The following is a 25,570-nucleotide window of genomic DNA, read 5'->3' as shown; positions in this document are numbered from 1 at the left end:
ATGCGACTAATTGTTATACTAAATTAATATTTTTGCAAAGAAAAAAGTCGCATCATACTAATAGTTCCATCAAGTTGTGGAAATACCTAAATGTACACATTAAATACTTCAAACGCAAAGCATAGAATTCACATTAGTGTGGCATCAATTAAAATGTTACATGTCACCTCAACACCAATTTGTTTTAAAGAGTTACAACATGTATCTATAACTTGCTAAAAGTGTCACTTGTACTATTTAAACAAGTTGTATGAATTTCGCTTTTTTTTGTTTGAAAACACAAGTTGTATGATTTAGTTGGGGTCTTGTTAAATAGAGATGGTTAATTACACTAATATAAACAATTGAATGATTTATTTGGCTCATTTTTTTATTTTTTAATATTATTTATTATCGTGATGGACTTAAAATACGTTAAAACACATATTCACTTGATATAATATATTAACTGAGATTCTCAAATCTCATAATAAGAAGGCCATTGAGTCATTGCGTTTTCATAGTTAATAGATTAATAAATTACTTATATTTTTGAATTATACTCACTTGTTAACCCCTACTCATATGACATGTTTGATTTGTTTTAAAAAGTGGATCACATTTGTTATTCAAAAAAATCGTATTAATGACATCACATGGTGAAATATCAAACAATTTGTGTAATGATATGAGTTTACCACAGTCACTATCTAATGGAGCGCACGAGGTAAGCCATCAATTCTATGTAATAGCATACAAGTCACACACGAGAAATTAACATACTTAGCAATAATCAAATTTGTGACATTCTAATACGATAATCATGCTCCATATACTCACCCACCCCTTTAAGAACTAATAACAATGCTAAGCTAGAGTATGATGATGGTGTTTTATTCTCATACTTTTGCATATAAACAGATGTTATGGGTGTGAGAAAAGATGGAGTTTTATCGTACCATTAAATATTTTATTAAAATAGTTAGTGAATAAAGTTGTCAATTATTAGGAAATCCGTTATCATATTTGTCTATGTGGAGTGGTTCATCACTCTCCATGACTTATTTGATGATGTTTTGATGATGGCTCTTGATGATTAATGAAGTTCTCAATTTGTTTTTTTTTTTTAAATTAAAATAATGGAAGTTCATATATCATTTTTAAATTATCATAATACTCATTGTACTGATGCGAAATTGTAGATTGTAGTTAGGTTATCAAACCCGTTCAACGGTTCGGGTTCACCCGCATTTCGGGAGTTGGCCTAGAGGGAATCATCACGGAATTGAATCGAGATTTTCTCATAATTATTTTTCATAAAGATAGCTCACTTGCCACTTGAACTACTCCATTAGGTTACAGTTTATGTTGACGTGATGATTAAAAAAAATACGCCTTCATTTCCTGCTTGGAGACGAAGAAGTTAATACTATTAATGTTCGGCGAGAGATGAACGCAAAGGAAGGCTGAGTCTTTCCTATATATACATTTTTTAAAATTTATTTTATTTAAAATGAAAAGGGCAATTAACATAATAATACATAGACAAAAAATTGTGTGAGGCTGTCTAACACAATTGTTGCCCTAATACATAAGAGTGATTATACATGTACTTTCAATTTTTACTCTCACTTTCTACTCATTATGAGTTGGCTTGCTTTGATTGCTCAATTTAATAGGGGATTATGGTGTTTATCTATTTTTCTTTCTTCTATTCAATTTAAATGCAAATGAAAGTAAAAGTTGTGTGTAAGTTTTCGAAAGTACATAGAAATATATATATATATATTTTTTGAGAACTACATAGAAATATTTTTATAATACATAAAAATTAAGATTATATATAGGATGTACCAAAAACTAGTTATACGACAAGAGTGCGTGCCCCACTCTGACAGTTCAAACCAAGGCCGTGTGCCCTGCAAGGCTGCAAGTTGCATCACGCAATTAAAACGCAACACCTTCACTGGCTAACTCATGTATTCGATTTGACCACCCTCATTAGTCATTACTTAGATCTCTGCTCCCTTTCCCTGGAGTTGAACCGACGAAGATGCAAGATCAAAACACCGAACCCTAATTAGATTGAAGTTTTATGCACATTTTACCGGCTGGAAGAGCTCAAGGAGTAGGTATGAACATACTGTCAATATGATTTCGGTCAATCCGATTCTAAAAAAGCGGAGGCTTTTCTAATTTGCTTCGGTTCTCGAAGTTATTTGCAGGGACTGGGCAGTTGTGTTTTGACAACTAGAGTTATTTGGCGGGGATTTGCAAGATGCAGCACGTTCCTGCTACAATAGAAGACCAACTGACGATCAAGGCTATCAAGGAAGAATGCCCCTGGGAAAGTCTTCCAAAGCGGCTTCAAGCTTCGTTGAATTCCAGAGAAGAATGGCATAGAAGGTTTACTTCTTTTTTATTTATTTTTTATCAATATTAGTGCAGAAACATTTATGATCAAATTTATATTGATGTTGTCTGCACTAGCGGATGGATGCTCTTTAATCAGCAAGTTTTAAAGATATCTAGCTTGAACGAAGGAGAAATGACTAGTTCTTTAAAATTTGCTGTATTTCATTAACAGAAGGGTAAAATAGAGCTAGCTTGAACGAAGGAGAAATGACTAGTTCTTTAAAATTTGTTGCATTTCATTAACAGAAGGGTCAAATTTGTTGTGTTTGTGCAATGCAATCAAGTTAGAGGCCTACAGTCCTGGAGTATACATGATAGGATGTTAGAATGACCTGGCTGAAACAAACCTCGCATACTATGTCTCTTACCAAATTTGGCAAAGGAATGAAATGCTCATCCACTACTCTCAGGTCTCTGGTGGTTAAGATGATGGAAGGATTTAAAATATTGTAGCTACTTTGGCATTTTGATTGAAGAAATAGTATTCTAGATATTTAATAAGCCAGGATATGAAGAACATATTTGATGTTTACTGATTTTTTACTATGAAACCTTCACACGTAGTGGAGGTATTCTCTAATAACTTTGATTCATATTTAGATAGGGTTATATTTGCTATTTGTAACTAACTAGGTTGTTATGCAGGATAATCGAACATTGCATAAAGACGAGGCTCCAATGGAACACGTGTTTTGCTCGAAAAGTATGCAGAGAAAGTGAATACTATGAAGAACTGATGCGTTATCTGCGAAGAAATTTAGCGGTGTGTATTATGTGGAAGGTTTTCTTGCTCTTCTGTTATTTGAAAGTTGTAAAGAGTGCTTCCTACTTAAATTGATAACATTTACTAATGTTATTGGTTTCATACATTTATGTATTCTCATTTGCTAGAGAAGCATGTGCTAGCAGCATAGCATGCAATTCTTTTCACAATTTTCTCATTTTTCAGATCATAATAGTTTGTTTTGTTTTATGACTTTTATCCAATACAGAATAGAAATTACAAATGTTTCCCCTTTCTAAATCGTGCTGCTGGTTGTAACTTTTATAAGAATCCTTCTATTTAATGTTCACATTCAGGGTGACATATAATGAGGTTTTTCTATGGCATGAGAATCCTTGTGGTGACATTTCTTTTTAGCATGGCTGTACTCATAGAGTCATAGGGATTAAGTTAACTATTACAAGATATCAGATTATTTGACTCACTCCTGTTAAAAGTCAAAACTATTTATATCTCATTCATTGATATTGACACAGAGTGTTTTTTTCTGAGGTTAAACTCAAGCAATCCATGTTCTTTATGTGGTTGCAGTTGTTTCCATATCACCTTGCGGAGTATGTTTGCCGCGTGATGAGGGTGTCTCCTTTCAGATACTACTGCGATATGATATTTGAAGTCATGAAAAATGGTATCACTTCCTTGCTTGTAATTTTAAATGGTTTTACAAGTTCAGCAGTTTTGCAGTCATAATTCTATGTATAAGGTTTTCCAGGGTAGTGGTTACTCAAATCTCCTTCCTTGGCTTTGGAGAGCAATCTGCAACCTAAGGTGTGAAAAATAGCACTTTAGCGCTGCTCAGTCCCATAGTTGTTGCTCTCTTTCTCTCTCTTTTTATTTTTATTTTTTTATTTTTGAGATCAACTCAACTCAATTAAGCCTATTCCCAATCCAGATAGGTTGGCTTTATTTCCTATGATGATATCATAGAAAAACCGTTAGCACCTACAAACTGCATTGCATATAAAGTTTCTCAAACAGCCCCTTCATTCAAGTTAATTGTACAAAAAGGTTAAATTGAGGACTCAATTAAGGCTAGTATTTGAAATTAAATGAAACTGATAATTAAGGCTAGTATTTGTGTTTCAAATGAAAGTGTCAATTTTACTAGAACCACTAAAGTTTGTGCTAATTCCTTTTAGTCTCCCTCACATTTCAAATATTATACCTATTTCCTTTAGTAATAAGTGTAACTGTGTAAGTCCTCTGTAGTGAGTGAGTTTTTTTCATTGCTGTTAAAATTGAGTGATTGAATGCTTTGGGGTGGGGGTGAATAGCCACCATTTGCCGGTTTAGAAAAAGCTAATATATAAAATCAAAGAAATAATGTATTGATTGTATTAAATATTAATTAATAGTAATGTAATGCACACATTCTAAGAGAAATACAGATGCTTATATAAGAACATAATGGGTCATATAATGAGCTAAACTTAGGGTTACACTCTAGTGTTTCTATATTTCAACATTCAAGCTAGAACTTCCAAGCTTGAATTAAGACAATACTCCACTTTACTCAAAACTAAATAGGAAGGTAAACTCATTAGATGTGGCTAGAGGATGATAGTGTTGGTTGTGAATAGTCTTTGAATCATGAAATTATGCACAACCCTTGGGAGTGAAGATGAAAGTGCCAAGAGACGTAGAGCCTCGAAACAACGTGGCAGTAGAAGTACTCTAGGACTGTAGGACATGGCATAAAAAAGAAAGACTTTGGGGTCGTTTACTAACTTGGAAAAATGGAGAAATGAAGGAGTGGAAGAATGGAAAATGGAAAACTTGTTTATTAAAATCATTCCTCCAAAATAGCTTTCCATCTCCATTCTTCCATTCTTGTAGGATTTTGGAGAAAGAAAATTCCAAGTTCTCCAAATGGAGAAATGGAAGGAAACACGCGTGAACAATAGCATTAATGTGAGGTCTGTAGATCGATTCCTCCTGCGCGCGCCTAGTATTACCTTTTGTTAATCTCAATTTTCCTTCTACATTGAGGTCCGCATGGTTCATGCCCTTACTTATTATTATTATTATTATTATTTTTACTATCTTTATTATTATTATTATTATTATTGTTATTATTATTATTATCTTTATTATTATTGTTGTTGTTGTTGTTGTTGTTATTATCATTATTATTATCTTTTTATTATTATTATTATTATTATTATAATATTATTACTATCTTTATTATTATTGTTATTATTATTATCTTTATTATTATTGTTATTATTATCATTATTATTATCTTTTATTATTATTTTTATTATTATTACTATCTTTATTATTATTATTATTAATATTATTATTATCTTTACTATCTTCTTTATTATTATTATCTTTATTATTATTATTATTATTGTTATTATTATTATTATTATCTTTATTATTATTATTATTATTATTGTTATTGTTATTATCATTATTATTATCTTTTATTATTATTATTATTATTATTATTATTATTATTATTACTATTATTATTATTATTTTTATCTTTGTTGTAGAAATGTACAAATGCTATATGGATGATTGTATTTAATAAAATAAAAAAATTAGAGAAATGAAAAACTGAAGGAATGGAGAAATGGAAAACTGGAGGAATGGAGAAGAAAAATTGGAAAAATGGAGAAATGGAGAAATGGAAAACTGAAAATGGAAAAATAGAGAAATGAAGTAAACGACCCCTTTCCTTTTAGGTGAGGTAGAGGAAGCATGACAAGAGTAATGATAAAAGCATAGGAGGGATTTGTTTGTTACCATACTGATTAAAGGCAGAAGTTTTGATGTTGACATGCTGGATAGATGTGGAAAACATTCAAATTTCATTAGTAATACTACTACTACTAATAAAGCTAAAAAGGGATCTGGTAAATTTTGCCAAAAGAGATTTTCAGAGGTGGTATCATGCTCTGTGTGGCGAGACTGAAGTGCATGATAATGTCACTTGTGGCAAATGAGATCCCCGACGACCGGAATAGTGCTTTCTACAATGACCGTGACTAACAAAATTTGGGATATTGTAGGGTTAGGCTTTGATACCATGTTGAAATTGAGTGATCAAGTGCCTAGCAGGTGAAGAATAGGCACCACTTGTTCAGAAGAAGCTAATATATAAAATAAAAAAAGAAAATATTAATTATATTAACAGTAATATAATGCACACATTTTGATTGAGCTACACATGCTTATATAGGAACATAATGGGCTAAGCCTAGTGTTTCTATATTTCAACAACTCCCACTCATAGTTACTCTTTCATATTTTTAAACTAGGATTTGGTTACTGCTGTGGTGTAGGCTTGTAGCTCTGTCAAAATGCTTGGTGTAGTTGTTATCATTTGCCTATTGCAGTAGTTCAAGAAGCTCTAGCTCATATATGCTTTAGGAGATTATCTTCACGAATGGAATTTCTTATTTATTCTGGGTCCCTTAATTAATTTTTTTTTTGATTGTTTTCCTCATTTTCATTTGCGTTTCCCCAAGTGTTTTACTTTTTATTTTTATTTTTATTTTATCAAGGAACTATACTTTAGCTCATCCAAAGGATTAGTTCCTTAAACATATCGTGGGTCATATTTATCTCCAATTAACTCAGTTTTAACTTTTAATTAGTTCTCTAATATTTTTGTCATATTGGGACATTGAGTGCAGAACAACCTTATGACAGCATCCCAAATTTTAGCGCTGCAGATGCCTTGCGGCTTACTGGGGTCGGAAGAAATGAATTTATTGACATTATGAACAAGTGCAAATCTAAGGTATTCTCTGAAAAAATCTGGCAGTCTAGTCTATACTTCAATTCTTCACTGTGCTTATTTTGGTACAACAAAGGGGAATAGGGATTGAATTTGAATCCTCCTACCTAGAGTGATAGGCTTATGCCACTAAGACTACAAGGTCTTTGAGCTTCGCTTGTGGCTATTTGATAGGGATGGTTCCTTTTTACTGTATTTGTAGTTGGATATGGTGCTATTTTTATTTTTGTAGCACTATTTATAGACTTGAAGAACAGTGATGTATGTGCAAAGAATCACCGTTCAAAGAGGATGACTGACTATCAAAAAGGAAAAAGGAAAAATATTTCAAGACTACAACTTTTCTTGAAGGATGACTGACTTGATACACTTTGGCTATTTGCTCTTTGAGAGTTTATTTTCCTGTTTTCTTTATTCATATTTTTTGATTATGTGAATTTCCAGCCTTCGATAATGAACATGGTCTTGTTTCACATCCTGCTAATGTTTGTTTACATGGAACTAGATGTTTTGGCCTTTAGAAAGTGTTGACCTTTTCCATAGGTTGAATTCACATATCCCATTTTTTTAGCATGTAGCATGATACCAAGAGATGGTGGCTTTTCTTATTTGCCTAATTTAGTTCCTATGATTTTGGAGCTTCACAGAAAATAATGTGGAAGCTGAATAAATCAATTGCAAGAGAACTATTGCCTACTCAAGCAGTGGACTTTGTTATTGAGCCATGGTGGGGAGTTTGTCTTGTCAACTTTACTTTGGAAGAATTTAAGGTTAGGTGCTATGTATTGGATTCTTCTACAAATCTAGGAAAAGTTTCTTAACATTCATGAGTAATTAGTTGGGTAATAATACTTCATTTTTCTGTTGTTTTGATTGAGATGGAATGTGGTTTCTTTTTCATTGTTTTTTTATTTTTTATTTTTTATTTATAAAGAAACTGACAGAAGAAGAAATGGCAACAATTGATAAAATATGTAAGGAGGAAGTGAATTCCTTCATTCTTTTTGACCCTGAAGTGATAAAGGGACTTCATCGAAGGGGACTGGTCTATTTTGATGTTCCTGTCTATCCCGATGATCGTTTTAAAGGTAATTTGTATTCTTCAGATTAGTGACTTAGCGTCTGGTGATATTATTTCTTGTATTATCTGATTCACCATTTCCTCAGAAAAAATTGAGGTTTTGATGACTTGACAAGAAACATTTATGCCTTGTGTGGCCTCTTGTCTAAACCAGCAGTATCAATTTAATTATCATTTAATGGATATTGGGCTACTGGCCACTATATATTGCTTCCTATCAAACTTCATTGCCAATCAAATTTAGAAACACCTGTATCTCTTGCAAAAAGAGTTGATTAATCTTCATGGGCGTTCTTATTTATATGTTAGAAAAGCTTTTATAACTTGCTTATAGCAAGCTTAAGTGCTTGAGGCTTTTTAAAGGGTTCTTAACAGAAAATGACTTTTAAGTTCTGTTCTCAAAATTGTTTCAAACAAAAAGCTAGCATGCAATTCACTCTTTGGTTTATTCTATTAAAAGTGGGACTTATAATAATTACACTCTGATAAGAGTGAAAGTTTCTATCTGAATTGGTTGTTTCATGTTTTTTTTTTTTTTTTGTTAAATCCTTGTAATCACAAAGTAACTATTTAAAGTTTGGAATGTTCTTAAACAATGTGTTTCAGTTTCCAGGCTTGAAGGATTTGTTTCAAATAGGGAGCAATCCTATGAAGATCCTATTGAAGAGTAAGCTCTTGTACTTAGCATAGTAGTTCTTTTATTTATGTGTTTTGTCACTAGAGAAAGATAATTGTGATGTTGGCTACTTTCTGCTTCAGGTTGCTCTATGCTGTGTTTGTGGTATCTAGTGAGAATTCAACTGTTGCTGAATTGGCTGCAACTTTACAGGCTGAACTCTCTCAGCTTCAGGCTGCTGCTTCTTTTGCTTGCCGATTAGGTTGGGCAATAAAACTATTAGATCCAGCAAGTATTCTTCATGACTCAAATGTTGCTGGCTCACCTAAAAGTATACTCAGTGATGAGGACGATGGTTCTCGTGCTAGTTTGGGCTCTGCATATGTTCCCACTGATGGCAGTGCCTTCCAGCAAGGAGATGTTCCATTGACAGAAAATCAAAGCATGGCCTCTGGTTATGCTCGTGTGGCCTTTGTTGTGGATGCTAATATAACATCTTATCTTATGATGGGATCCATCTCACCAGGTTTTCCTCTTTCCTCTTTCCTCTTTTTTTTTTTTTTTTTTCCTCCCACCCAACTCCCAGCCCTTAAAGTTAACACCATAATATCTATTACTTTGTTCTATGTGACTCTGTGGGGTAAATTCTGTCAATTGGGATTTCCTCATCTACTGCAAAAACTTTTCTTTAGTTTGAGTGAACTTATCTTCATCATGCATATGTAAGTATGAAACGATCTTTTCACGTAGCTTTTGAACTAGAAATCTTCACTGACCTGGAGAAAACATAAAATTCAAACTGCATCTTAGTTGCTTCAATTTAAAACATATTGACAGTTTCCTTAGTTTCACTATGATGCTTAAAAGTTATTTGAGTTATAGTTGAAGACATTGACAATTGTATTCTTTAAGAAATAAATGTCATATGGAATTTATTTATTGTTAATGAGCATTCTCTTGCGGTCTTGCCATGTTCATCCTAAGGTTTTCAAAGCACTTGGTGCCAAGAAGGCATTTGACCTGCGTTCTTCAGTACTACCCTTCATTTTTCAATGTACCATCTGGGAGTTTTGGAGTTGGGGGAGGCGGAGTTTGTCATTTGTCAGAGCTCTTAATATGTGATGTCTGGTATCAACCAGAGCCAGAACATAATCTTTTATTTGAGGATGTTCAAATATTTTTTTTTCCTTTTGTTCTCTGGACAGTCTGCTAGTCTCTGTGCTTCTGCTAGTCTCTGTGCTTTCATTAGGCACAATTCCAACTATTGAATATAAGTAATTTGTGTTTTCTAAATACATATTTTGCCACTCAACTTTTATACAGGTCTCAAGGATCATGCAGTAAAACTATATGAAGCTGGAAAACTTGGCCATGCAAGCATTGCTGATCTCTGCAAGGATTTGAGCACACTTGAAGGAGCAAAATTTGAAGGAGAACTGCAGGAGTTTGCCAATCATGCGTTTAGTCTCCGATGTGTTTTGGAATGTCTAGCTTCAGGTGGGATTAGACCTGATGATAGGGAAAATGATGGCATTGTATCTTTTACAAATGGGGAAGCCACTATCATGGAAACAGGAACTTCAACGAACAAATCAGGGTATCTTGCTATAATAGAATCTGGAACAAATGCTGATAATTTTGTTCATTCTGGAGCATCAAATGAAAATGCAGATGCTGATCAACCTGTTGATGATATTCTGTTAGGAACAAAACCTGAAGAGATTGATAACTTTGCTGGGGATACTAGATCGGAGATTAATTCCCAGAATGAGGTGAAATCAACATCTAGTGAAGGTCTAGATGTTTGGAAGGGAACAGTGAAACTGAAAAAATATCGAGTAGATATTCTTCGTTGTGAAAGCCTGGCTGCTCTTTCACCTGCAACATTGGATTGCTTATTTATTCGTGACTATGACATTGTTGTATCCATGATTCCACTACCACCTTCTTCAGTTTTACCTGGACCAAAAGGTCCTGTTCATTTTGGACCTCCCTCCCATTCCTTCATGACACCATGGATGAAATTGAGCCTCTATTCTGCTATGGCTAGTGGACCTCTATCGGTTGTTTTGATGAAAGGGCAGTGTTTAAGAATGCTCCCTGCACCTTTAGCTGGCTGTGAGAAGGCCCTTGTGTGGTCATGGGATGGATCTTCTGTTGGTGGGTTGGGGGGGAAGTCTGAGGGGAATTTAGTCAAAGGAAGTGTACTCTTGCATTGTGTAAATTCCCTTCTCAAATGTTCAGCTGTACTTGTGCAGCCGCTCAGTAGAAATGACCTTGATGAATCTGGAGAAATTGTAACCATTGATATCCCCTTACCATTGAAGAACTCTGATGGTTCAACGGCTAACATAGGGGAAGAGCTGGGACTGCACTCTGACAAAATTTTAAATTTGAACATTCTGTTGACTGATCTGGCAAATAAATTGAACCTTTGGAGCCTTGGCTATATTCGCTTACTAAGACTTTTCAAAGAAAAAGTTTCTGAAAGCTTTGCAGATGATGATGGGAAATATGAATGGGTTCCACTTAGTGTAGAATTTGGTATTCCGCTATTTAGTCCAAAATTATGTAATTATATTTGTAAGAGAGTAGTTTCATCGCAATTACTCCAAACAGACTTATATAATGAGCATCACGAGGCCATGCAAGGGTTAAGAAAGAGGTTGCTAGATGTGTGTGCTGAGTACCGAGCAATAGGTCCAACAGCAAGACTACTGTACCAGAAAGAACAGCCTAAGGAATCAACTAAACAGCTTATGACTTATGCAAGTGGAAGGTGGAACCCCCTTGTGGACCCCCCTTCTCCCATTTCTGGGAAAACAGTTGAACAACAGAGATTTAAGCTTGCTAACAGACAGCGATGCAGAACAGAAGTTTTGAGTTTTGATGGCAATATTCTAAGGTGCATCTTATAATTTTTGTTTTTGTAGCTGGTTTGCCTTTGCTTTATTTAATACATTGGGCATATATTCCTGTGTCTGCATGGTTTATTAATGAGTTGTTCTTTTGTCTTTGTGGCACTTTTTCTTGGCAAGTACGCACTAGTGCCTCAATCACCTCATGAAAAAAAAAATCTTGGAAAAAGAAGAATGCTTTACTTGGAAAACCTTTTGTAGTGTAAAAGCCTTTCCAATGTTTAGTTAATATTGTCAGAAATAGTTATATACTGTTATGTTTAGAGGGGGGTGGTTTTGGAATAAAAATAGGTGAAAACATTCATAAAACATTTTGCACCACTTTTAGGGTGTTACAGGTTCTATACCTACAAGCATAAAAGTGACTTTTCAGTTATGTCTATTTTATGGAGTGTACTAGTTTTGAAATCTAAAATATAATTCAAAAATGTGGAGATTGTCAAAGTAGAACTACACTACAGTCGAAATATGAATCATATGATAGTCTGACCCTAAGAAAGATATGTTAAGCATGGTATTGGCAATAAAACCCTCTTCATATGTAATCCATTTACTATTTCAATTGCATGCAAATCTATTCAATATTTCAACTATTGCACCAAGGTGGTGAAATTTCTAACCACCAAGACTGAATTGATTTTGCAGATCATATGCTCTAACCCCTGTTTGCGAAGCTGATACCAGACTACTTGAAGACTCTTCCCAAATGAATACTATTGAGTCAGATGATGCCAACAGTAAAGAAGTGATTCATCCTGGTGTAAATATTTTATTTGATGGGTCCGAGTTGCGCCCTTTTGACATAGCTGCTTGTTATCAAGCTCGTCTACCTGTCTCTTTGATTGCTGAGGCATCAACACGTTCAGCAGTTAAATAGGGTATCAGATGGGATTCTTGCCAATACCCTCATGTCTTGGGAATAATTTGCTTCACCACATTACTCTGTTGCTGATTGTTGGCTGCATTTTTTTTTTTGGGTTGACATGATGCAAGAGTCAGTACAGATGCTGAATTAAATATTACAGAGTCTGTTTCTTCTGTTGTTTGTATTCTGTGCTTTCCACCAGATGCTCTATAGTCTTCTATTAGATACTCTATACTATTCAATTACTCATTATTGGTATGATTCCTTGTGTTGTGCCGGTTTCTTCTCCTCGGAGGCAAGAGCCTGACTCTGTTCTTTAAAACCTTGTAGCAATTGATTGATTTTATATTTTTAAAAACTTTATTCTCGGTCATACATAACCAAACATCAATGTTGATAATCATTTCAATTTCACTAATACTACTAAACATGCAAATTATTTTTATCAAAATCTATTACCATTACCAAGTATTTGATTTTTATTTTGATTCTTATGTGCGAACTAAAGATACCTAAGTGTTTCATGTTTAGGGAGATCATGGTTTGAATGAAAGTAAGATGAAGTTGCAAAACAAAATGATCATTAAGGAATGTGGTGAAGAGGAGAGCAAGGAAGATGTTTTTTTTTTTTTGGTATGGGCAAGGAAGATGATGATTAAAAGTGAAACTGAATATAAGGAAATGAAAGATGATGTGGTGAAGGTAACCACTAAAAAGAGCAAGAAAGAATTTTTATTTTGATTCCGAAATATATATAATGAACAAACAAATATTAGAATGTGAAATTCTCTTGTTTTTGGCTTCAAGAGAAGCGAACCAAACGCTCCCCAAATACATTCATGAAATGTTAAGGTGTCACGTGACAATCGGCCTAATCGAGATACTTGCGAATTTGATCGGAGAAATACGTGTCTAGGGCCTCGAAAGCGCGATTCTCACGTCACCGTGCACGTGGCGGACAAAGGAAAATAACTTTCCCCCGCTTTCATGCCGCTCTACTACACAGAGCATGAACTGAAAATCTGTAATACAAAGGTGTCAAAAGTAAATACGGAGTAAAACTCATCAGCGTAAAAGCAAAGAAGTCTCTTCCAATAAACTGTAAGTACAAAAGGAAAAATATATATATATATATCGCTACAAAATACTTGGGAGTACAGTTTCAGATTCCCTACACGAAAATATCTATTCCTACAGTTTCCAATTGATGCTCTGATTCCATTCCAGAATCAATCGAGAGCATAAAAATGCCGTCGACGATGCATCGTCTTCCTCCTCCTCCTACTTTGAGTAATTTCAATCGTCCCTTCTTCACACCATCTAACGCATCTTTACTCATGGGGTAACAATTTTACTGGTAGTATAGTTTGAATGTAGAAATGTTTAATTGTTCTTTGCTTTTTTTTTTTTTTTTGACTGTTTTAAATAATTTTGTGGACAGTGTGAAGTGGAGTAGAAAGGCTTCATCAGAAAATTCTGGCTGGAGGTTTCTCAGTAAGGTAAGCGCGAAGATGATGCTTATCATTCAGTTAATTATCTGAACATTAAAATCATAATCGCGTATACATGTGACTTTTTGGATTTTGGTTTTGTTTAGGCAGGGGATCGTCGCAGGCGTAAGAAGCTTAACGTATTTGCTCGTCGAGCTGAAGAACAGCGTCTGATCGAGGTACATTCCCGTCTTCATGAATTACAATATATATTACGTGCATATTTACGGTTGTATTGATTTGGCGTTTTGAATTGAGAAACAGTTGCTCTAAATTGCTAATTCTGTTAGCTTGGATGTCATATATGTATTTTATAATGGAAATTTCACATCATTTTGTGTTTCAAAAAAGTTACACAGATAGCTATCTCAAGTGTTCTCTCTTAATTGATCAGTTTTTGTAATTGCAATCATGAGTTTGAGTTATGCAGCAGTAGCATGTAAAGAGTGTATAGCAGCTAAAGTAATATATTTGTGTTGAAGCTAAATGCTGTCCTCCAATGATTGCATTTATACTTTTCTGCTGTTTGATGCTTATAATTTTTTGTTTACTTGTGTTACAAGGTGTAGAAATGTTGTAATCCATTAATGCGATAATAAACTTATGCTTTCATATGCATGCTCTTTTTAATTATAGGAAGAATCCCCTCAAATGCTGGAAACTATACCATCAATTAGAGTTTCCCCGGGCCTGGCTCATCCATTAGGAGCATCAGAAGTTGAAACTGGGATCAATTTTGCAATTTTTTCTCAGCATGCTTCTGCTGTTACTCTCCGCTTAATCCTTCCTGAGAGGTTTGGATAAGATTTCCTTATATGTGATAACTTCAATTTTTGACTTGTATATTTGTTCTGTAATGCTCTGGGAGAATATACTTTCATTTTTTTATGGGTTCAGTAACTGCAAATTTTATTTACCAATTTTTAATTTCTCTTCTAAAGTTTTTTTTACATGCATGTCTTTACAACACATGACAGTGTTGATGCTGGGACCATTGAATTGGCATTGGATCCAAGGATTAACCGAACTGGGGATATATGGCACATATGTGTTGAGGTAGTAATAGTCATTGCCCTAAATTGCCTTGTGATTTTGAAAGTGAGTAAACAGCTTTTATACTTGCTTCTGTGGCATGTTGGTAAGGTGATAATTTGCTCCAGGCTTCCATTACTTTCTTATAGCATGGTAATAATCTTTTGCCTATTTGAAATACATTTATGAAGAAAAAAAAGGAAACTAACGAAACAATGATATTGTAGTATGGCAATAAATAGAGTAACCATAAAAATTGCTACTATTCTGTTAATTAATAGCTATCCTGATTTTCATGGAGACAAGCCTGTGCAGTACCCTGGAGTTCAGATCTAGCTCAGAAGTCTGTGTGCACATCTGTTAAAATATGTTCAGCATCAAAATATGACAAGAAGAAATGAGTAGGATAGTGAATTTATTGTTTTGATTAGCTGCTGTTGGCAATGTTTCTTTCAAATCTGTTTATATAGTAATTTAAACTAATTCTAACAAAGGGGAGCAGTTGTGAATTTCCTCTTTGAATTTGAAGAAATCTCTTGGAGTCTTGGGACCAAGTAAATTCTGTTATCGCCACTTTCCATTTTCAACTACCGCATGAAATACCAACATACTGTTAACAGCTTACATAAAGAATATCTGAGTAAAGTTTTTAGACTTCTTTATCTTTGGTAATGAGGATATATTTTCCTCAGACATATCTCTTTTATGTTATTGCCATTATTTTAAAGTCACCTTGCTTGTTATTCTGTATCTTCAATTAATTATATATGTTTATAATGCATACTCTTAAGCTTTTGTCATGCAGGATCTTCCTCGTAGTGGAGTACAGTATGGCTATTGCATTGATGGTCCTCAGAGTTGGAATAAGGGACATCGATTTGACAGCAGAAATGTTCTAATAGATCCCTATGCAAAGCTAATTGAAGGTCGTCGACTTTTTGGAGATGTCAGCAATAGGATGTGCACATTTTATGGAACTTATGATTTTGATAGCTTGCCTTTTGACTGGGGTGACAACTACGAGCTTCCAAATATTCCTGAGGTAGATTAAAATGAGTTTCTTGAGTGCTCTCCTTCCACTTGCTAGTCTGCAGATATGAAGATAACTTTAGTTTCCTGTCAAATTACTTAGCTTAACATTAGATATTTAAGCTTTGCAAGATGCCTGAAAAATTTATTTGTGTAGCATTACATGCTCATGCATACTATGGCATTTGATTCTTTTTTTACGTTATATATGCTTAGTTTAACAGCACTTACTGATTCTTCAGATGCCATGCTACATCTCATTGTCCTGCATTTTTTTTTCCTGTTTGTAGAAAGATCTTGTAATATACGAGATGAATGTCCGCGCTTTTACAGCCGGTGAATCAAGTGGCCTGGATCCAGACATAAGAGGGAGCTACCTTGGTGTGATTGAAAAGGTGATGACTGTGACCTTTTAGTTTCACATAATTCACCACAATTGTAATGAACACAGTTTTGTTCATCATTGGCATGTGAAGATTCCACATCTTTTAGAGCTTGGTATCAACGCAGTTGAGTTACTGCCTATTTTTGAGTTTGATGAATTGGAATTCCAAAGGAGGCCAAATCCACGAGACCATATGGTAAGATTTGATTGACCACCAATGGGCTCTTTTATCAATTAGTCTCTTCATTGCCTGTCATGACTCATGAGTAACTCTGCTTCTGTGTGGTATACTGCATGGAAATTTTTGTTTTCAAGATAAACACTTGGGGTTATTCAACAATAAATTTCTTTGCTCCTATGAGTCGCTATGCAAGTGCTGGTGGGGGACCCGTTAATGCTTCTAGGGAGTTCAAAGAAATGGTCAAGGCTTTGCATGATGCGGGACTAGAGGTGCATTATTTGCTCTTGAATTTCTGTGGGATATAGCTTGTTCTCTGCAGTCAATGTTTATGCTGTGTTTTGTGATGCACTATCTTTTTTCTCAATTTTATAGGTCATCTTAGATGTTGTCTACAACCATACAAATGAAGCTGATGACAAGAATCCATACACAACATCATTTCGTGGCATTGACAACAAGGTGATGGCATAATCTAATGATATATCTAGGTTTTCATGGGATTAAATTACTGGTTCAGTTTTTCGTGCGTATGTTTCTTTCAATTTGTTTAGGAGGCTTAGAGTTATAATGTTATCTTTTATGACATTTTTATGCACAGCACTTTAGTATATACTTTTATAGGTATTTGGAACACTTTCATAGTTGCTTCAGACCATAGAGATAATCAATACTGTCCAGAAAGTTATTGGTAACTCAATATTGGCACAAGATTGATAATGAAAAAGGGAAAACATTTCACCTGTTACAATTGATGATTACCAGACACTTGTAAAATAAAAAAAAAAGGAGATAATTAAGTATTATTATCTTATATTTGTTTGCATTAGTCATCCATGCTCATCAAATTCCAAAGTGGAGTTAATTTAGTGCTCTTTTCACCTGTTATATTTACATCTTGTTAGAACTCTTTTTAATACGAGTACTTTTTTATTTTTGGATACAAAAGCTAAATCTTTTTTATGATAGCATTCACCACAGCTACGCTTCCCTATTCAGTCTACTCCTCTCTTGTAAACAGCATTGATTTGACATCATGGTTTACAGGTTTATTACATGGTGGATTTAGACAACAATGCCCAATTACTCAACTACTCTGGCTGTGGTAATTTTCCTCTTGATGCCCCATCATAGTGGATTTTAACTATCATTATGAATAATACACTTTACAGTTTTTCTATTCATGTTTGTTCGTCGTCTCTGTCAGCAGTGGAATAAATTTCATTTTTGGTCCCAAAAGTTTTGGTTAAGTTTCACTTGATCCTGAAAGCTTCAATATTTTCAATTTAATCCTTAACCCTTAGGTTTGGTTTAGTCTTGAGCTTACTTTGCCAGTCAAAATGGAGTGAGAGAATCACTCTCCACTGGGTGCTGAATGAAGCAATAGAACTGACAGAATAAAATGCACATAATGCTGAATTAACTCAAAACTTTACCTGTTTTCAAAAAAAAAAAAAACTCCTAACTTTACCTATTGGATAAGGGAAGTCTTTGCCATCTAGATTTAGAGTTGGAAAAAGGGGAGTAATTCCTGAAGGAATCTGAAAAAGAAACGGATATATGGTTTATGTAATGAAGCTATACTGTACTTGGCATTTCTAAACAGTTACTTGCTTCTAGGGTTCTCGGTCTCACTTTTGAACAGCCCTGTTTTCTTGTTGGTGATCCATAAAAAATACGGATGATGTTTTTTTGCTGATATCCAGGAAACACGTTGAATTGTAACCATCCTGTTGTTATGGAGCTTGTACTTGACAGTTTGAGGCACTGGTACGTCGGTACCCTTCTATTCCAACCTTTTTTTTTTTTTTTTTTTTTTTTTTAACATATATATTCTTTAGTTTTTTTTTCCTAAGTTGTATGCTTTTGTTCCTGGTCTCTGAAAAATTGAAGGGTAACCGAGTATCACGTGGATGGGTTTCGGTTTGATCTTGCTAGTGTTCTCTGTCGAGGAACAGATGGCACTCCACTTGATGCTCCCCCAGTTATCAGGGTACATGATTGTCAGTCTATTATGAACTCAAAGCAGTGTTGTTATCTCTGCAGTGTTTTACTTGTTTCACTAATTCTTCTTATGCTACAGGCCATTGCTAAAGATAGTGTCCTATCAAGGTGTAAGCTAATTTCTGAACCATGGGATTGTGGAGGCCTTTATCTTGTTGGAAAGTTTCCAAACTGGGACCGGTAACTAATTTCTTCCCACCAAAAACAAAAAGCAAAGAAGTCGGTAAAAATGTGGTTCCCTTTCATTTTGTAGCTCTTAGCCATTATATAACAGATTCATTGTGTTTAACAACTCATGCCATTACTTTGAATGCAATGGGTTTTTATTTTACTGAGTAGATTAGGGCCTTAATTTGAAACTCAGGTTGGCAATAGTAACTTGACAACCTATGATAATTTGTAAGGGGAATAAGGGATTGGATATGGAATAATCTAACCAAAAGTCCAAGACACTTCCAGTAGTTTCTTCTTGCATAACTTTTCTGATTTTTTTCCCCTTGAAAATCATATTGAATGGAAAAAGTTTCTATTCAAATCTTGAGTTCTCCATTTCTTTTTCTTAATTATCTGAGAATTTCATATGGAAATTGTACTAAAGGAGCTTATACTTACCTTAGTTCTATGGACTGCAGGTGGGCTGAGTGGAATGGTATGTATCGTGATGACATAAGAAGATTCATAAAGGTAAAGCTACAAAATATCCTAGAGCTTTATGCACTATTTTGAAAGTTGACCATTTGCAAATTTGATTAAGGAGGTAGTAGTGCAATTTATTTGTAAGTGGACTGGAGAGATGCAACACATGCACAGCTAATCTCCACTAGATTGGTATTGAGGCTTCGTTGAATATTTCAATTTGTGGGTTGTTATAAGCTGTCTTTCATTGCTTATATGCATTGTCTCATTTGGACAAAAAGTATACCACTATATATATATATATATATATATATATATATAGAATCCTAATCATATGAGAACTATGCCCCCAAGTGAGAACGTGAGGACAAATCCAAACCATTGATCTGTAAGATCTGATGGATGAAAAATCAAGTAAAAAATGAATGGGGTCATTTTCATAAATATTATAAACTTTTAAAATTTTATAAACTTTTAAAATCAAGTAAAAAATGAATGGGGTCATTTTTATAAATATTATAAAATTTTGTTTATTTCAACCGTTAGATCTACTAGATCAATGGTTTGGATTTGTCCTTACGTTCTCACCTGGGACATGGTTCTCAACTGATTAAGGACCTATATATATATGTATATATGCGACTTGTGCCAATAGTCATCGTATATATTAAATCAATCACTAAGTGCAAACAAGAAGAGAAAGATTAGAAAGACCTCATATTGGAGAAACAAGGTGTTCTAAATATGCAACTTCTATTTTATTATGTTGACCAACAATCTCATGAATGCTAAGAGAATAAACCACCTTATATGAATCTGAGTCTTCCATATTTATTTTTTTTAAAAATTTATTTTAAAATTTCAACTGATTTTTTATTTTTATTTTTTATTTTATTTTTTGAAATGACATAATAGGGTGATGCTGGCATGAAAGGAAAATTTGCAAGTAGAGTTTCTGGTTCTGCCGACCTATATATGGTATGTTCTAAAGAGCTCAGAAGCTTAATATTTGGCAACGGAACCTGACTTGAGTTACATCTCAAGTTAGAAATTGAGTTTCTTCCATATGTTTGTTCATTTCTGCTGTAATAAATGGGATATATCAGGATTTATGTTTATCACTTTTGTGGGAGTTGGGTAAGAATTAGTATAGTTTTAGTCCCCTAACTATAGTGGTATTCTGGTTTTAGTGCCCAGCTATCGTTTTGGGCCTGGTCCCCTAACTATTGCAATTTGGTGTGCATTTGAGTGGCCTATTTGACCCTTATTCCTAATGGTTTTTATATTTATATATAAACTGAATTACATTTAGGAAAATCCTAAATTGATTTTCACTTACCGAAAATCAATTGTTTTACTTTAATGAAATGGATTGTTTTTCTTTTCATACTAATATGCTATATAGTGGTATTAATATCACCTTCTATTGTGACTGTCGTAAGTGAAGGAGTAGACATCTGAGCTATATTAGCACAATTTTGTCACAAGCTCTAAACCTTGTGCAAAATTTTTAATTGTCTTTTTCTTTTCAAGCTATATGTATCTGTGTGTATCACCTTCTACTCTTCTAGTGTTACTGTCTTAGGTGAAGTAAATTCTAGGTTTTATTATCATAGTTGGGTCACAAGCTCAAAAACCCAGTGCAAAATTTTGAATTCTGTGAATACCTGGATGCTTTTCAGCTATCTCAGTTGAACTAATATTGGTTGCAGGTGAACAAGCGAAAGCCATACCATAGTGTCAACTTCGTTATTGCACATGATGGCTTTACGCTGCATGACCTTGTGTCATACAACAATAAGGTACCTTTAAAGCCAATCCTTCTTGTCTTCTAAACCCTGGAGTAGAAACTTTTACTAAAATTTCAGAGATGTTTGGTGAAAATTACAGCACAATGATGCCAACGGGGAAGGTGGCAATGATGGAAGTAATGACAATTTTAGTTGGAATTGTGGAGCTGAAGGTGATTACAGTTATAACTGACCCACTTTTCTCCCTATATTCCCTCCAACCCCACCCCCACCCCAAAGATGACTATTTTGGAGTGTCTTTAACTTTCCAAATATACATGCATGCATAATTGTCACATTTCCTCATTATGAACAAATGAATTGGTGTTGAATTTTTAATGAATATTATTCCTGTAGCCAAAGTTCAAGGCTTCTTGAAGTATAATCTGAACCCCCACCCCCCACCCCACCCCTCCCAAGGACTCTAGAATTAACAATTAAGGATATTGAAAAATGGAAAGTAGAATCCTTTATCAATATAGTTTATTTAGTTGATGATAAATGTAATAAGCAATTCACCTGCCTTTTAATTTGTGAACAGGAGAAACATCTGTCGCCAATATTAAGGCACTTCGTTCAAGGCAAATGAAAAATTTCCACCTTGCACTGATGATATCCCAGGTTTCTGATGCGTTAGCTACTCATGAAATGTGTTGTGTGTTTTCTTATAGAAGCAGAAGATAATCCATTAGAGCTGTACTTTAAAACAAGCATCTATTATATTCTTTTTTATTTGGGCCGCTGGGAGAGGGAGAAGTGCCTTATTGGCCCTTACATAATTGTTTCATTTTTTTTTTATTGCGTTTATCTCCCCGTTATTATTCTTCTTGCATTCTCAGAAGATTTTGGCCCTGCTCACAATGCAATGCTTCTTCACTTCTTTGGTTGCATAGGGAACACCTATGATGCTTATGGGGGATGAGTATGGCCACACCCGTTACGGAAATAACAACAGCTATGGACATGATACAGCCATTAATCATTTCCAATGGGGACAGGTATGTAATTTATCTATGATTTGACCTCTATTTTCTGTATCAAGAAAATAAGAACAATTGTAAACTTTTGACAAGACAGTTGGAAGCCAGGAAGGATGATCACTTCAGGTTTTTCTCAGAGCTGATAAAGTATCGCCTGGGACATCACCATTTTAGAAGAGAGCATTTTATTGGCAAGGTAATTTTGTCTAGTCTGGCTTGTATATATATTAATTTACCTCCTTTGTTACTATCAAATGATTGCTTCCTCAGTCTTTTTCTGAAGTTAAGAAATGCTTAGGCCTGAGAGGGATTTGATAGAGGAATAACAATTTTTTTACCCAATATGAAGAATGTATAACCGGCTTGTTCTTATGCATTTGGTGGGTGAAATTCTGGTTTTAAATTCCGATTGAGTCCATTTCAGCTTGGTTTATATATATATGCCTTTCTGGACCAAAAATGTGCTGAGTGGGGACTTGATAGAGGATTTGTCAGATATGAGAATCTTCAAAGATTCAACTGGGTGTCTTAATTGGGTTACTATGAATATTTCTTGGAAATATAAAGTTGCAGCCTTTACTGTTCAATAGGTTTCTTGATATACAGAACCTATGATCACTTGAATCCAGATTTTTCCAAATGAAATATGGAATAAATGCTGAATATCATTATATCACTGCAGAACTATCTCTTTTCATATCAGATGGAACTCATCATAGAAATGAACTTCTAAGTTCTAATTGTTATTTTTAACTTTTGGGTGGAAATAATGATCCGGTAGAATTTTATTGACTATTCTCTATGTAAAATTCTGGGAAAAGAAAAAATAATTCTTGATAGGTTAATTATACAAATCCATTACCATATGCCTCTCTTAAGCTTAGTTTGCATTGTTTCTTTGTGCATTTGACCTGGAATTCTTAATATGCAGAAGGATGTGACATGGCATGAGGATAACTGGGACAACTATGAGAGTAAATTCCTTGCATTTACGTAAGAACCAAGTCCTCATTGACTAGTTTTTTAATGTTCCCTGCATTCACTCATTGATGTGTCAAAACATGGAACTTAGAGGTTAATTGTGTGACCCAGCTATATCTGTTTTGATTTCTCTGCATCTGTCTAGAAGTTCTTCAACACAGCCTTGTATTCTAGTTTTAATTATCTTAATTCCTATATCTGCCTTAGTGCATACATAGATTTCTTAAACATTATTCAAGGTTGTCAGAGCTTTTATATTAGCTTCATTATGTTGAAATCTTAAAATGGACTGACCTTTATTATATTTGTCTAGGCTTCATGATGGCAATGGTGGAGATATTTATTTGGCATTCAATGCTCATCACTACTCTATTGAAGCTGCATTACCCTTACCACCAAAAAACAGACAGTGGTACAGAGTGGTGAGTGTTTTGTTTTTTGTTGCTCCCTCTCTCTATATGAATGACATCTATCTTTGCATCTTCAGATTAATCTTCTTTTAAAATTGCTACTTTGGTTGTGACTTTTCAAATTATCTTAGATGTCCCCCCACCAATTGATGATCTTTATACTTTTGAGAACTGCCAGTTTGCAACCAGCATAAATGCATAATTTAACTAAGATAAACTTGAATAGATCCTTTATTGCTGGAGTCTATGTATGCCCCATTTGAGACACATGCATAATGCTTCTGTACTTATTTGGTGATTGTCAGCCTGGAATAGTCATATCTTTGAATTCTTGGCATTAATCCAGTAATGGTGTTTGCAGGTAGACACAAACCTTGAATCTCCTAGTGATTGTGTTCTGGATGGTGTTCCTGGCATTAGTGGAATATATAATGTTGCACCTTACTCTGCAATTCTTCTTGAAGCCAAAGAGTAACATCCGGGATGCTCATATTGGAAAGAAGCTTATACCAGCGGTCTGCATATTCTTTGCTATATAGTTGGTCTAATGTTCAATACTCGTTAAATTTCTTAGAACTTGAAGATAGCCATGCAGGAAATCCCAATCAATAACCAGGTTGGTACAATAAATTCTGGCAAGTGGCAAGTGGTAACCTTGTTTTGTGCTGTTGCTGATGCCGAAGAAATAAAAAGTGCTCTAGTGCCACTAATCTTATGGAGTTATTAAAAAAAACAAGGGGATAGGGTGGCCATTTGCATAGAAGTTACAATTCCATTTTATCCTATTGTTCTGTATTGCTCAGAAAACATCTTTTTTTGTATTTCAAACTTCGTATACCAAAAATATGTACTAGAGTTCACATTTCTTGTATAGAATGCATGTAGATAACCAAATTTGTAACTTTCTTACACTATGTTTAGAGAAGGAAACTCCTAGGCGGTGGCCGGTGGGACTACTTCCAGACTGTTTCTGCATATTTATGGGCAAAATTAATTTTTAGTAGATGTTTTCTACTCTCCTACGCTTCTCTGCCAAGCTAAACAACTTTAGGTTTAGCAAATGACTGGTTCTTACGCGGCTTGGAGCGGTAATTTACTGAGTCGTCCAATAGAATATTAAATTATATTGCTCTTGGGTGTTTTCTCTCTTATACGGAGTAGTTATTATATTAAAGCAGACGTGTTTTTCAAGTCCTAATCGTATGACGATACGGAGTGGGAGTAAATAATTTTTAGACGGTGACAGAATTATGTTGAAACTTCCATACAGGCTTATGGCCTGAAGATGATCAAAAGAATTGGTAAAGGTAACAAATAAGTCTTCTTGTGTTTGGTGGGTGCTTTCCATTCTATCACGCTGAGTCTTGAAGAGTTCAATGGTTTTGTAAGGCAGAACAAATTTGAATCAGTAGCATACCTACGTCCGACTTTGATTAAAAATTTCATTCCCTAACTAAAAATGGGTATCATTCCATCTAATTGGTAATCTAATTTTCATTCCCTAACTAAAAATGAGTATCATTCCATCTAATTGGTAATCTAATTTTTAAGTTTAGATTAGTACTTTTGAATTTTTGTTTTGATTTTTTTGTTCATATTAATGCTTTGGAATCGCTTTATTTTATTTTTAAAACCTTTATTCTCATTATAGGGTCATACACAACCGAACATAAATATTGGTAATCATTCCAATTCCACCATACTACTAAACATGCAACACATTTTCATCAAAACTCATTACCATTATCAATTATTTAATTCTCATTCCGATGTCGATTTCAATTCCCATGTGCGAACCAAACACACCAACAATTGTATATGAACACGAATATAGGTACGGGACTAGTCTCTTTGGCTTTTCTTGCACTCAAATAAAACCGTACGTATTAATTGGTTGTTGCCGACCAAGAAATTATGTGGTGAGTTGAATACGAATTTGTGGAGGAATGAAATGAATTCGACAAGAAAATAATTTTCCCATTTTGATCGATCGGAAAATAAAGAAATGAGAGATGATGAAGAGAGAGAGTTCATTACAGGGTGTGTGCTTTGAATTTGCGCACACTCTTTTTCTTTGTGCTTTCCATCTTCCATATTCTCTGTTCTGGCAATGGCCCCTATAGCACTAATAATAACACACCTGTCCCATGCATGTTTAGGCTTTAAGGAACCCTACATTCAAGCGTGGATTTAAATTCAAGTTGAATTGAATTCTTATTAAATTAAAACATTAATTATACAAAACA

The 25,570-nt window shown here is 34.3% G+C and overlaps 2 protein-coding genes across 7 annotated transcripts; both read left to right on the top strand.

The window, feature by feature from the left end:
• The first annotated feature begins 1,896 nt into the window (after positions 1–1,896).
• LOC116023181 (protein FAM91A1-like) lies at positions 1,897–12,767 on the top strand. 4 transcript variants are annotated; one of them, XM_031264172.1, is made up of 11 exons: positions 1,897–2,111; positions 2,195–2,385; positions 3,040–3,157; positions 3,710–3,806; positions 6,826–6,932; positions 7,577–7,699; positions 7,864–8,017; positions 8,617–8,677; positions 8,770–9,152; positions 9,950–11,531; positions 12,190–12,767. In XM_031264172.1, the coding sequence occupies exons 2-11, from the start codon at positions 2,258–2,260 to the stop codon at positions 12,419–12,421; spliced, it is 2,985 nt and encodes a 994-aa protein (XP_031120032.1). In that variant the 5' UTR covers positions 1,897–2,111; positions 2,195–2,257; the 3' UTR covers positions 12,422–12,767. The 4 variants fall into 4 exon arrangements, with proteins under 4 accessions (XP_031120032.1, XP_031120024.1, XP_031120040.1 ...); XM_031264164.1 differs by having other exon boundaries at positions 1,898–2,111; positions 2,205–2,385; XM_031264180.1 differs by lacking the exons at positions 1,897–2,111; positions 2,195–2,385; positions 3,040–3,157 and adding an exon at positions 3,891–3,946.
• A 310-nt stretch (positions 12,768–13,077) lies between these two features.
• Positions 13,078–24,327, top strand: LOC116028146 (isoamylase 3, chloroplastic). 3 transcript variants are annotated; one of them, XM_031269912.1, is made up of 25 exons: positions 13,078–13,510; positions 13,637–13,751; positions 13,851–13,908; positions 14,007–14,078; positions 14,536–14,693; positions 14,877–14,955; positions 15,737–15,973; positions 16,251–16,355; positions 16,437–16,541; positions 16,661–16,795; positions 16,899–16,985; positions 17,571–17,628; positions 18,230–18,293; positions 18,417–18,516; positions 18,607–18,707; positions 19,160–19,211; positions 20,079–20,141; positions 20,876–20,965; positions 21,054–21,126; positions 21,495–21,574; positions 21,847–21,951; positions 22,031–22,129; positions 22,868–22,926; positions 23,228–23,336; positions 23,686–24,327. In XM_031269912.1, exons 2-25 carry the CDS (start codon positions 13,657–13,659, stop codon positions 23,797–23,799), a joined length of 2,298 nt encoding a protein of 765 aa, XP_031125772.1. In that variant the 5' UTR covers positions 13,078–13,510; positions 13,637–13,656; the 3' UTR covers positions 23,800–24,327. The 3 variants fall into 3 exon arrangements, with proteins under 3 accessions (XP_031125772.1, XP_031125770.1, XP_031125771.1); XM_031269910.1 differs by having other exon boundaries at positions 13,088–13,510; positions 22,865–22,926; XM_031269911.1 differs by lacking the exon at positions 13,078–13,510 and having other exon boundaries at positions 13,542–13,751; positions 22,865–22,926.
• The last annotated feature ends 1,243 nt before the right edge of the window (positions 24,328–25,570 follow it).

This window comes from Ipomoea triloba, chromosome 1, assembly GCF_003576645.1.
Source record: "Ipomoea triloba cultivar NCNSP0323 chromosome 1, ASM357664v1".
NCBI lineage: Eukaryota > Viridiplantae > Streptophyta > Magnoliopsida > Solanales > Convolvulaceae > Ipomoea > Ipomoea triloba.
This window is presented reverse-complemented; position numbering and strand designations above follow the sequence as displayed.